The sequence below is a fragment of the Leptinotarsa decemlineata genome, unplaced genomic scaffold (assembly GCF_025532065.1).
Source record: "Leptinotarsa decemlineata unplaced genomic scaffold, Ldec_3_MD MMD2_tig00000505_RagTag_RagTag, whole genome shotgun sequence".
NCBI lineage: Eukaryota > Metazoa > Arthropoda > Insecta > Coleoptera > Chrysomelidae > Leptinotarsa > Leptinotarsa decemlineata.
Window position 1 is genome coordinate 1605750 of NW_027412549.1, and position 13484 is coordinate 1619233.

The 13484-nt window shown below is 33.0% G+C and overlaps 1 protein-coding gene across 1 annotated transcript in view; it reads left to right on the forward strand.

The window, feature by feature from the left end:
* chic (profilin chickadee) overlaps positions 1–13484 on the forward strand; it is a 36012-nt gene extending 22528 nt beyond the window's left edge. Inside the window, 4 exon segments of the mRNA XM_023156248.2 lie at positions 5529–5628; positions 5631–5699; positions 10644–10743; positions 12911–13484. Of these exon segments, the coding sequence (XP_023012016.2) occupies positions 5529–5628; positions 5631–5699; positions 10644–10741 (267 nt within the window). The 3' untranslated portion in view covers positions 10742–10743; positions 12911–13484.

Here is a 13484-nt window from a genome sequence, read left to right on the forward strand (position 1 = left end):
TTATTTTCCTCCAAATCGGTTTACAAAGTGCGATTTTTTAAAATTGGAAATCGTATCTTCTTCGCATTCTTAATTCAAAACAGAAAAAAGACAATAATTATACTGTTGATTATGTTTAAATACATTTTCTAAATCTATGAAGTTTGTTCTCACGTGACTTGAATGCATAGGCATAATACGTTTGTAACTTTTCATGACTGGTAACAAAAATTAGGCCTTTTGACACCTGCAACAATTTTGACAAAATTATGAAAATATTCAATTACAATTTTCACTAGATAATAGTCCGGTAACGTAAACGTTTTTTTTTAAAACACTAAACGTTTGAACATGACACGCTTCATTATAACGATTCATCTTTTATTGTATACGCTTTACACAATGATTCGAAATCTTTTCCATGCGGAACAAAATATATTTTGTCTTCTTAACCTCAAAATGAAAATAAAAACATCGATTTATGATTTTAGTTTTTAGCAATGTCTCCTTAACAATAATAGTTTTGCTTTGGATGATCGTTTGACCATAATTCAAAGTAATGATCAAAAGAAAACATATTACGTGTTATTTGTTGGATTACTAGATGGATTTATGGATGAAAAAGAGTGATTTGGACTTAGTCCTATTGAGTCATCATTTCTCATGTTCGGAATAACAGTCAATAATTCGCAAAGGATAACGTTTTGGCAAAAACGCAAGGATAGAGGAACCGATAAAATAAAAACTTAAAAATGTCAAAGGTTTCCATAAACTGCGATCTTTTTCTTCGATATTGAACGATTAATTTTTTTTTCAAATATTAATCCCTTATTAAAAAATGAACGACATCACTCTCCTTTAGAGAAAATGTTGGCGAACACCAGAATTTTTATTTTCTTGAACCTACCCCTGTGAAAAATGACTGAAATATGCAGCATTACAAGGTAGTCATAAATTTAGAAAAAGCAGTTCTTTGTACTATAATTCTAAGAAAACTTCACATAAGTCTTAAGGCCTTACTTGCTATGGCAGCCTCGGAAGAAGACCTGGATCGAAAACACACGGTTTAGGCGAGCGAGTTTTTAGTAAATTGACTAGAAGCTAAAAATTATTTTTTGAATGTATCTTCAAAAAAAAAATTGATTTCGACTGTTTTTGTAACATAAACTTTTATTGGAAATCAAAAAAGATATCAACCGTCCATTGTCACAAAAAAATCTGAATAGTAATTATAGATATTTAATTTTTTAGCATATATCTATACTAATATTATGAATGTGAAAGTTTTTGATGATGGATAAATGTATGTATGTTTGTGGCTCTTTCACGCTTAAACGGATTTAGATGAAACTGTATTAAATTCAGCTTATATATCAGAATAACATTAAGGCTACAATTTATAAAGGTTTTGTGTAATTTTTGTCATAATATAACGATAAATAGTTAGTCAGAAAAATGTTTGCTCCCTGAGAGCTATCTTGGCGTGCGCTGCCTATACCGTTGGAGTTACATAAAGATAATGTACCGTAAGATTGGTTGGTTACCTTGAATAGTTCTAAATCAACGTATGCGATAGCATAAATCTATTTCTTATGTGATAGCCATACCAAATACTTAACCATAAATAACATTGAATTGGATACTCTTTTTACAATGCACATTTTAAAATATCTGTCAAATTCTTATAAAATTTGATACAATTGTCGTTTTAGTTTTTAATATAGGTAAACTTTGTCTTTTACATTAAGTAATATGGACGAATCGCTTGAAAGTTATTACGATAAGATTAACTTGACGCATCGCAGTAAGCCATTACGCCTCGCGTCTACTGTAAAACGACGGAAGACGATGCGCGAGGATAGAGGGGCGGTCTAAGCAATGAAGCGCCATCGCCAAGAAAGCGACCCGAACGCGGGCAGACGCGTGAGGGCAGACATCGTTTCGTTTTGCGAAATTTCTTTATAGGAAACGTAATTCGATTCTCGAAGCTATTCATTACTTAGTGCAGTTGGCATATTTTTTTTGTTACTGTATTTTCAGATCAGTTATCATATTTTTGTTATTAACCCATGACTTCAGGTTTCCGACGAAATTCAATACAATCAATGTACTCATATTTTTCCCTCTTGGGGGGTGGAAATTCCTGATTCCCTTTCTTGATGTTTAGTTACGCTATACAAAGAACCTACCTGCATATTTCAAGATTCTAGGTTCAGTAGCTTCGTCTGTACGTTAATATAAGAGTGTCAGTCAATCAATAGGTACTCATTTATACAATACTAGCTGTTAAAAGCTGTTTTACCCGCGTTACCATGGAAACTACCCAGGTCATGATCCATCTAAACTTAAATTTGAATACGTTGAGCTGGTTAGGCTGAAAAAGTATAAAACGTAAATACATACGTTACATTCATCCATCCTCAAAAATTTTACGCATTTATAATAATAGTATAGGAGTACGATCAGTTGTATTACTAGTGTATTTCGTTCTAATCCTTTCAGTTTTTTTTGCTGATGCTGTTCAATATTGTATAAGTGAGTATCTTTTGATTGACTGACATTCTTATATTTACGTACAGCCGAAGCTACTGAACCTGGAATCTTGAAATATGCAGGTAAGTTCTTTGTATAGCGTAAATAAGCATCAAGGAAGGGAATCAGGAATTTCACCACCAAGAGGGAAAACAAGAAATAGGGGTTTAAAGATTGTATCGAATTTCGTCAGTTTTGAAGTTGAAAACCTGAGGTTTTGGGTTAATAAAAAAATATTGTAACTATTTGTTTAAAAAGGTCTGTCACGAAACTTGATGTGACAAAACAAATTCTACACCTTCACCAGATAACTATCAATATATTAAGTTATATATTCTTTTCAGTAATTAAAATATTTCGGTTAATCTCTAGTTAATCTACCCGCTTCTCATCTTGGCGACGTTTACCTAAATTTCTATGATAAAATTATAGGTATGAAGTGTTAGCTTTTTCACACGCTCTAGCTATCAAATTAATTCGTTGTAAATTATAAGTTAGAGACGGATTTTCCAGGTCGTTGCTTCCGCGGGACCCCGGTTCGAAAACAAGTGGCGACGGCGACAAAGGTCATATGATTCGATTGACCTTTATGAATCGGCGAGTAATCCGAGATTGCACGAGCGGTCGATGTGATACTGATACTTACAGCCTTGCATGTCTTATTTGTTGCAATTTCACAGCTGCAGTCTGGAGGCTGCAATCTGAAGTCTGGTTTCGGAAGGACGAATGGGTGTAGGTGCTTTTCTATGTTCCGAATGAAAGTCCCGATGAAAAAAATCCTTGATGAGTTATTATAATGCTCTCACTTTTGCTTTGAAAGGCCTGTAGAGAATGAGAAATCAACCCCGAATGTATCGACGGATATTGAGGAAAATGTGGCTCAATACTTCTACAACTAATACTTTACCCGAATATGCTATTGTAAAGCGAAACATGTGTCACGGTTTTGTAAACTTTCAAGTGTAAATCTCACATTAAAGTGTTTTTTTTTTAGTCAGTGGGCTATGCTTGAAGACAAGCAGTAAACAAATCTAAAGAAATGAACTTTAAATGTTCAAGCTCGTCTTGGATAAACGTACACAGTACGTTGAATGGACTGATGCCTATCAGAAAACAACTACCCCACTGGCTAATACCATGAACGCCGTTGGATTATATCCGACAGGCGTCAGTGCAGGAATCTTCACAGAAAAGTTCCTGCATATGCAATTGGCAATACAACTGAAAGAGTCGACCTTCAATTTTGGAACGGACACAATTGCTGACGGGTTTCTGGCTCCTTAGCCAATCGTCGGTGCAAGATAGTGCCCATCATCCACCTAAAGTCAATGATATTCCATAACTGAAAATCGAAATTCTTTCAGAGTATTTCATTCCTCGTCTTAAATTGGAGCGAACATCCAGTGGACGAGGATATAATCCAACGTCGTTCGTGGTATTAGCCAGTGGAGTAGTTGCTTTCTGATAGGCATTACTCCATTCAACCTACTGTGTAGGTATATCCGAGACGGGCTTGAACATTTAAAGTTCATTTCTTTAGATTACATTAAAGTGTGTTTTTTTAGTATCTTACAATGCATTTCCAAGTATTGGTCGGTTCTATCACATAAATTCGTAATAGGTTTTCCAGGAAATTCTAGTTTCTCAATTAGAGCTTCCAAGTTCTTTCTTTAAGATCTCTCTCCTCTGTACGATCTTTGTCTGTCCATCTCTCAGTGGGGATTCAATTTTGCTTCTGATTTTATGGTCTACTGATTTTATAATTAGAAATACATTTTTGTCAGCTTACATTTTTATTGCTAGTCATTTTCCATTGATCGTCTCATTTATATTCACCTCCTCTACATATCTCATAATATCGTGTACTAACAATACGGTTGAATATTATTTTGTTTGTGCGTCTAGTAAATATGTTTCAGAAGATAATAGTCTTTCAGCCGTTCTTGCTCAGGCAATCTAATAATGATATTTTTTTGTTGTGGTCTCTTCAGGAATCATATATCATAAGGATTCGATTTTTCAATGTGAACATGTGAGTTTTTTTTAATCTCTTGTGACTAGGTTTCTGTTTTTCAAAAGGATGCTTCATGTATTACTGAAAATGAATTATTTTTCCGAATGAACAGGAACGGCTTGGAAATTTAGTAACCTTTTACCATAACCGACAAAACACGAAAAAAATGTAGCTATATGTTTCATGTCAGAAACTAGCTGGGCCTTCGAATTGCGGACGAACTTAAAATTGATGAATGATTTGTAAATTATCAGTTGTTATATTAACTTTCATATATTTCGTTTAAGAAATACGAAGTCGTGCCATTCTAACACAAACAGTGTTGCCTGGTCATTTTCATACTCAGCAGTAGATTTTTTTCAGTAAAACAGAAAATATATTTCATAGATACCAGTTACATACATGGCAATTTCCGCTATTTACAGTTATTTATTAATTATTGTAGGAAATAAACTGTGTAATCAATAGAATTTAATTCCTAATCAGTAGAACGGTAGCTCGACCGCCAAAACTGCAAAAACAGACCTGGCAATATTGAACACGGTGCCCCTCCTGTGTGATTTCTTCTATATCTACAAAGGATTGATTTGCAATACTCTACTTGCATCACAGCTCTATTGTGAACGTTTCGATTTTCTTTCTCGGGGCACTGTAAACAGCATTCTTTTTACCGTCATCTTTATTTTTTCTTCGACGAACCCGAAACGTCGAACTACTAGAAACACGACGCGGTTCAAACCGGAATTTATATTACTAAGAATTAGCTATCCGATAATGTCTGCAAAAGTATTTGAAGGAATTGAGTACAGTCTGCACGGGCAATTTCGTATAAATCTCTCTGTGAGAATAGGTATGTATAATTAGAAGCAAATCGATCAATTAACGTTCTGTCACATATCGGATACACGTTTCAGAAGTGGATTATCTATCTATCATCTGTTATACGAGTGAAATATTTTTTTTCTGGTTTGGTTTAATATAAATTATTTTTTGTTTGTTTCAGGTATCAAAAGAAGAGCTAGCAAAATTGGTTCAGGGTTTCGAAAAACAAGACATTCTCACATCCTCTGGAGTCACCTTAGCCGGCAACAGATACATATACCTTTCGGTACGGACCGTGTCATAAGGGCGAAATTGGGCAAAGTCGGAGTACATTGCATGAAAACGACACAAGGTAAGGCAATTCCACATAGGGTAGCTAACTTGGAAGGGAGCATCATATAATCATAAATATTTCAATATATTACATAATCATCATAAATATACTGTTCATAAATGAATTATACAATGCGGCCAATTTTATAATCGATTGATGATTTTTATATTTGTCTACAATTAACGTGTACTTGATTAAAATAGCCAAGCTTTCGAAGTAAATCTTGATTTATGGATCAATAAACCAATTCAGATAAAGCTCAAAGTGGACATTCATACATAACAAAAATTTATTCCAATAGATTACATGAAAAAAAATATGGAAAGGCTGAAGGAGAAATTGAAAAATAAAACATTTCATTAGAAAAATAATTGAAAGTCACGAATATCGTAAAAGACAAATTGTCATGGTTAGCCTTTACGTTAGCGATAAATTTGACCAAATCATGTCTTTTTGTTAGCACTGACAATGTATCAATTCATTTTTTATAAATTTATTTGGAATGATGATAATAATAATCTTTATTGGTTTCAAAGATCTAAAAGGCATAAAACAAGTCAAAAGAAATTTGAACATAGATTAGGATATTTTTAGGATAGGATATTTTTAAATTTTTCATATCTGGATATATTTGGAAGTGATTTCCCGTTTTGATGTTTTTTTTTAAATTCAGAATGTCATGCATCGAATCATTTTACGCCAGAGGTTCCAGTAATATCTATCAAATGTAAATTTCCTCATATATTATTTTTTTGTTTGAAAATAGTCATGATGATGCTCAGGGAGTTATTAACATTACTTACTCAAAACACGAAGCTAATGGCCATAACAGTCGATGTCGTTGACACTTGAATAAAATGCATACATAAATAGTTCACAAGTGACAATGGAATTTTGATTGATGATTTGATCATGACAAGATTCTTATGAATAATGATATATAGCTCATCACTTCCACAAACTTGTATTGCTTTTTAATTGTGACATACGCTGTTCAATTTATAATGTATGGTGTATCACAAGAATCTATTTGAAATTTGGTTTCAAAGATTTATTATGAAGTGTTGCTACAGTTTCATATGTAACTTTGGTTTTATTGGCCATTGGATTCCTACTTTGACAACTTATATTTATTAAACTAAACTTTTTGTTAATGTGCCAAACGGAATAGTTGTTGAGTACTTCCAAAATTCAAGTCACCAGTATAATTATTTTGTCGTCACTGCCAATAAAATCATTTTCATAAAGTTGTTAGAAAACCACTCATCTCTTAATACCGTCAATGTAATGATGGAGGAGTAACTAACCATATTTCAATCAAACATCCACGAAATTTGAACGTAGTAAGTAGAGTGTTGAAACTGGTGACGTTGGACGAGTTGTTGACCCACAACTTGCATTAAAAATAAACACTCGCGGTACATTCCGATGGACACGTCGTTTTTCGTAAACCTACGAAAACGATAGCCAGCCCACCCCGCACCAATTTTGGTTAAGGAATTCCGCGGGTAATCGACACGTTGTCACTGTTACTAGATCATTAGTCGACGTATAGATACCGTGGGTGAAATAGTTCCCAAATATATTTACCTAATGATCTCTGTTGCTAATATAGCCTTTCTCGAACAAAAATTGTATTCAGTAAATGTACAGACATATTTATAGTAGTTTGAAATTAGGTAAATAGGAGGTGTTGATTATAAATGGGTAGCCTAATAATAAATCGGTATAGGCATTTAGGCTCTCACGGCTAGCGTCAATGTTTTGGTTGGTTTCCGGGTTTTACCATGGTCTTTTTGGTAACGATTTCCAAACGTTTCAATTTCAATTGCGGCAGTCATCTTCAGTGGGGTGGTCGAAGTACTCTTTTTGACGTATCAACTGAATCTGAAAAACCCGAAAACCAACCAATACAATAAAACATTCAGAGAAATTTAACAAAAATGCCCTTAGTTATATCACACATATGCAATCAATTGTTGAAGAGGTTACGTTATGGTGAAAGGATAACATCTAATTGGTCATTTAGTAAATTATTGGATTGTTTTCTATTGTTGATATCAAGTGCTTCTAAGAAATTGAGTTTTGAGCATTTTCTTTCTGAATGTATAATTTCGAAATTTGGATCAAAAGTATGGTTTTCATCTATAAGGTAATTTGAATCTCTCTTGTGGTTATGTTTACCGAAATTATTGGTTTTAAGAAATATTTTATTTTGTCACTAGATTTGCCTAAATAGGTTAATGAGCAGTATTTAATTGGTTCGAGTTTCTGGATGGTGTAGACTTCTCTGATATTGAGTTCTTTTTTGAAGTTGGAGTCTTACATAGGGATATTTAGTAGTCTATGTATCATGCTGTTTTATGCTGCTAAGGATGTAATGAAGTCTTATGAATGGTTATATCCATGTGGTAGATGAAAAAGCTTTGTCTATTCTGTATAACACATTGAAATGTCTACATATCTATACCATTACATTGGCAACCCAGATACTTAGTTGATTTTTGAAATTCTCCTGCTAGAAGCTGTTATTTTGGATTGCTTTGGTTTTGGTAATGACGTATAGTTTACATACGTAAACTGATTCTAATGAAAACTCATCCCACACCATTTGATGTCATTATTTGTTGAACACACTAACGACCTTTTCAGTGAAAATTTTTTCCTTTGCTGTTGAGCTAGAAGAACGACTTTTGTTTTTTTTTAATTTATTTTCAGGCCATAATTTTAAACTGATATTGTGTTTCTATTCACGAGGCTAGCAGAGACCAACCAGAAAAAAATTGTTGAATCTTAGTAGGCAATAATCTTTCTCCTGTGGTTTTTCGATCAGTTTTTAAAATAAATCAATGGGTTCTACTGGTTTCAACTTTGAGGTAATCGAAATCCTTTACTTTTTGCAGATATTGATTTTTCAATAATTTTATGAACCTGCATTACTCTGAATATAGAAGAAAATAGGCCATTTTCAACTTGAAAATAACCTTATAAGCCCAAACCGGTTGTAACGAATAAATGAACACAGTAGAAACTAGACAAAAGTATTTTCTTTATTCTATATTCAACATGAATTTCTACAAAATAAATAAGTCATCAATCGAACGAGCTGCATTACTCTATTGAATAATTTTTTTTTCCTCCTGTGAATTGATTATTTGGGTGACTAACTCGGGCAGACATGGTAGAAAAAAAGCCTTTTGGCTTTCTACTTCTTCATCATTAAACATAGAATGTGGGAAACTTTCTAAAAAAATAACGATAAAAACTATAAAGGCATGTAGTTCTTAGTTCATTACGAAACATTTCTGTCATAACATTACAACTTTGTCATCGGAAGAGATTACACATTTATACAATTAGTTAATTTAATCCCAGCTATAGGAATTTATTTGAATTGAAAAGGGACCATTTCTAGAAGAGATTAGCTGTTTGTGAAAGAAAGTTTCTTGGCTTTCTTGTTCTCCATCACTGAACAAACAATGTGGAAAACTTCCAAAGGAAGGAAGAAAGAAAATGACTATAATAAAAATCTTTATAAAGATCATATGCAGACGTTTCTTCCACATAGAAACTGGAAGCACTTTTTCAAAAAATAAATACTTTTTGGAAACATTGTTCAAAGTGTGGGAGAGATTCGTGTTTTATTTTAAATCAGTTTATTCTGATGAATTTTAATTTTACTTATAATTTAGACTAATTTATTAGTTGAAAAGAGATGGAAAATTGAACCTAAAATTGATGTAAAATTCGTACTTTATGGAAATTTCCAGAAAATTACTTTTGCTTTTACCATGTGTGACTGAGGTAATCATCCAAATATTCAATTCAAACGAAAACCAAAAAATGTTTGAAAGAATAGAATGAAGAAGAATAAAATTAATATAGAAAAATTATTCTAAGTTAAAAAATTTCAAAAAGTGAAATTGAAAAAATTACTTGGAAAAATGACGATAAGGAGAACTAGAACTCAGAATAGTACCCCGTTTGATGAAATGCACACGACTTATTATGTAAATCAACAACAAAAATAAAAATATAGTGAACTATTCTGATGGAGTAAAAAATAAAAGTATTTCAAAAGTTGTATAATAAATAAGAAGGCATTTCAAAAATGAAGAAGACGGTTTACAAAAAAAATGAATCTTATAAATCTGCATTAATTTTTTCTATCAGTCAATGTTTTCCATCCACACCAGACCATCTTTGATTAGCCCCTCCAGAGCTTTGATAATCTCGTAACATCACAAATTTACTGCAGTGTGGGTTACAAGGGATAGTAATGTTGTTGATTAATGCTCTTTCACGGCTATTTTTTGTCTTATGAATGAACATTGTGATCAAAACTAATAAGAAATTACCTACTCGTTACTGTACCTGCTAAAAATATAAATCTACGTTATAAACAACAAGAGATTTTCTACAGGAATATATTCTCTCAGCAACAGTTTTTGAGTAGCCTTCGTGAATTTATTATTTAAAAAATAGTGTTGCACTTCTATAAATTTTCGTGAATTTAAGTGGAAAAATAACAGAATTGTTAAAGTTGAAAAATTTCTGTAACAACTGCTTATTGATCGAAAGAATTTTTAGAATGTATATTTGATTAATCTATTGGGATATATTTTTGAGGAATATAGGACAGAACCATCCATAAGTTACGTAGAAAATTGAGAGATAGATGTTTCCTTTTTTCCTTTCTTATATGACTGTTCTTAACGATTACCCTGTGATATTTGAGAAATTTTGACACTCATTGCAAAACTTCTTGATGCACACAGGAAGATAAATTCAGAACACCCGTGCTGACATTGTTATTATCGACCACTATAACAATCTTGATTGATTGCTATCTGGTCGGTAACATCTATCCTCGGCTCCGTTTGGTCCTGAAACAATAATATAATAAATTTGAAAGTGGAATTTTTTCGTAGATAGATATTCTTATTCAAATATTTGTTCTAGCCGTTGTAGTATCCCTTTATGAAGATCCAATCCAACCCCAACAAGCGGCGTCGGTGGTAGAAAAGCTAGGTGATTACCTAATTACCTGCGGATACTAGAGGTGAGTTGTAGATTTTAACATCAATTTAATGAATCCATTGAAAATGTGTTTCAAAAAGACTGACTAGTAGTAATATAATTATCATTTTTCAAAGTCATTTTTCAATATTATTGAATAAGTACAAGTACAAGCATGTACTGGGAAGAGACATTGGCTTAGGAATATAGCAGAAGTGATCGTTTTCGACAAAAATGACAGAACCAATTGGGTGTACATAACCGGAAAAAATGTGTTAACAGAAGAACACAAAATCTAAGTATTCCATATCGTATAAAATGCTTCACATAAACATTGCATAGTTGGAGAAATTGGTCAAAATGGACACCCTGTGTTAAGATGCACGAGTAAGATATTTTTCTCATCAACTGTCTCAATATCAAAATATTTGCTAAGGAAGTGACATGAGCAGGTGCTCCGTCATGCTTAAACCACATGTAGAAATAAATTTCAACATTGGCAGATTCTATTCTTGAACCTGTGGATATCTATTTTACTCATCATCACCAATTATTTCCCGCCCATACGCTCACAGAAACTTGTTCACTTTACACAATATACAATAGATGTTGAATCTGTAAGGTACTGATTGATCTGATCTAGTGTTATCCTAATAATATTTCATTCAAACCTTTGAGACTTTGGTGATCCACATTATTTTCACCTGTGTTCACAAAATTAAGGTGGCGTACGTCACCCAAAGTGACTTTAATACTGCGCCTGAGAATGCTGCAAAGAACTGAAAAAAAATAAAAACGGCGGACCTGAATATATTGACCGGTACTGACTAGTACCTGGGCACTCAGGCAACGAAAAAGCTGATGAGTGTGCTAGGCACGAATCATCTCCAAAGTCTAGGGTATGGACCAGATAATGGGTTAGTAAGAAACATAAAAAATTATGGGAGAACACATCTGGAAACAAAAATAACTGAAGTTCTGCTCCAACACAATAGGGATCGGCTCAGACTAATTACAGAACTAATCACTGGACATTTTTCATTTAGAGGGCACTTGGGCAAAATAAGGCTGTGTAACCTTAGCTGCAGATAATACAAGAAAATGTGAAGCACTGGATCACGATCATAGGAGGCACTCAATTTATAGATAACCCAAATTATGCCTTGAAGAATATGAAAAGCGTTCTATAAAAGACCTGTACAAACTAGCACAGGGAACAAGCTTTGTTAGAATAGCTGTCATGAAAAAATGGAAGGAAATACGCAAAGAAACTAGTAGCAAAAAATCTTGCGGAAACTCAGTGGTATTGGTTCAAGCTAGCCTACAGAAATAGCCCTGATACATTGAAGAAGGACCAATTAAAACTGGGATTAATTTTTTTCCAGTTCATTAATTCTCTCGAATGTTCCGAGGGTAATAATAGGTAAGGCAAAAAATACAGATGTGAATTTTTTTTCTTCTTAAAAAAATGGCTACCTCATTTTGTATGTATCAATTATGTATTATTTGTTTTCTAACACTTGAAGTGTCATTTGATATTGCGAATGCATTGATAAATGTGTATAATTCAGTTGTAGAGTTTGACCTTATTTAGAAAAATGTTGAAGAATTTCCTTTTGTAGAATTCCTTTCGTCCATGAACTCTTTGCAAACTTGAAGTAATGACAAATTTGAATATTTATTTATTGCACTCGTTTGTGTTCCATTTTATGGTTCATTAACTTATTCAGATTTTCAGTGCAATTCTAAACAAATGCGCGTTAAATAACTATCTGCTATCACTGAAAATCATTTTATTTTTCAATAACTATCAAAAACTCAAAAGGCGCATTTTTTGTTAAATGGGGCGAACACCTCTAACAATTTGTAATGGTTCTTTTTTAATTTATTCGTTTAGAAACTAGTTTAGGACAGGATCGGTGAAAATTCGCAGATAACTCTACTTGTCTGTTACAGACGTTGCAGCTATAGACAAGTATATAGTAGATAAGTCCTTCCTTATAGTATGAAACAACAAATGAAGATATAGTAAACAATGATAATCAGCTCTTTTCTCTTCACATATGACACATGCATGAATGTTCGTATTGAAATTCATTTATTGGACTTGTTTCACATATACACCTGAGACATGAACACTATTTGTGGTTAGCCTTGATTTGTGGTTTTTATTTCTCCCATTTATATGAACATGTTTCTCCTTGTTACAGATAGTGAGTGCCGCTGTAAGCAGCCATGCCGTGCGGCGAAATAATATTATTATGATAAGTTGTATTTTTTTCAAATAATAACAGCGAACCGGCAATGTGTATACCGAGTGCATCATTCAAACAGCGTGAAAAAATGGAATGTCGTTTTCCTTCAACAACTAAACATTATATCGGTCAAATCATTCATTTAATCGTCATCCATCTGCGATTTGAGGTTATGTTATGAGTCGAATCAAATTTCAAACTTGAGTTCTCCTATTTTGGTTATCGCCATTTTTTGTGTTCCCAGCTTATAACATAACCGTTCCTATTGCCAATCATTTTTTGACTGTGGTCTCAATTTTCATTGTTTTTTGTTTAAGAATTTTTAGGATACTTTTAGGTTTCGAAAAAGTTTTCCGCAAAGTTGCCATGGCAACTTTTCGAGAAACTTGTGATTTTTTTTAATAATTATATATTTAAAGCATTTCGTGTTAAGCTTTCTCATACCTACCATTGCTATCTCTAAAAACATTTGATACTGAAGAACTATACAGTTTAGGGTTTTTTAATAAAAAAATCTCTAGTCCCGCTA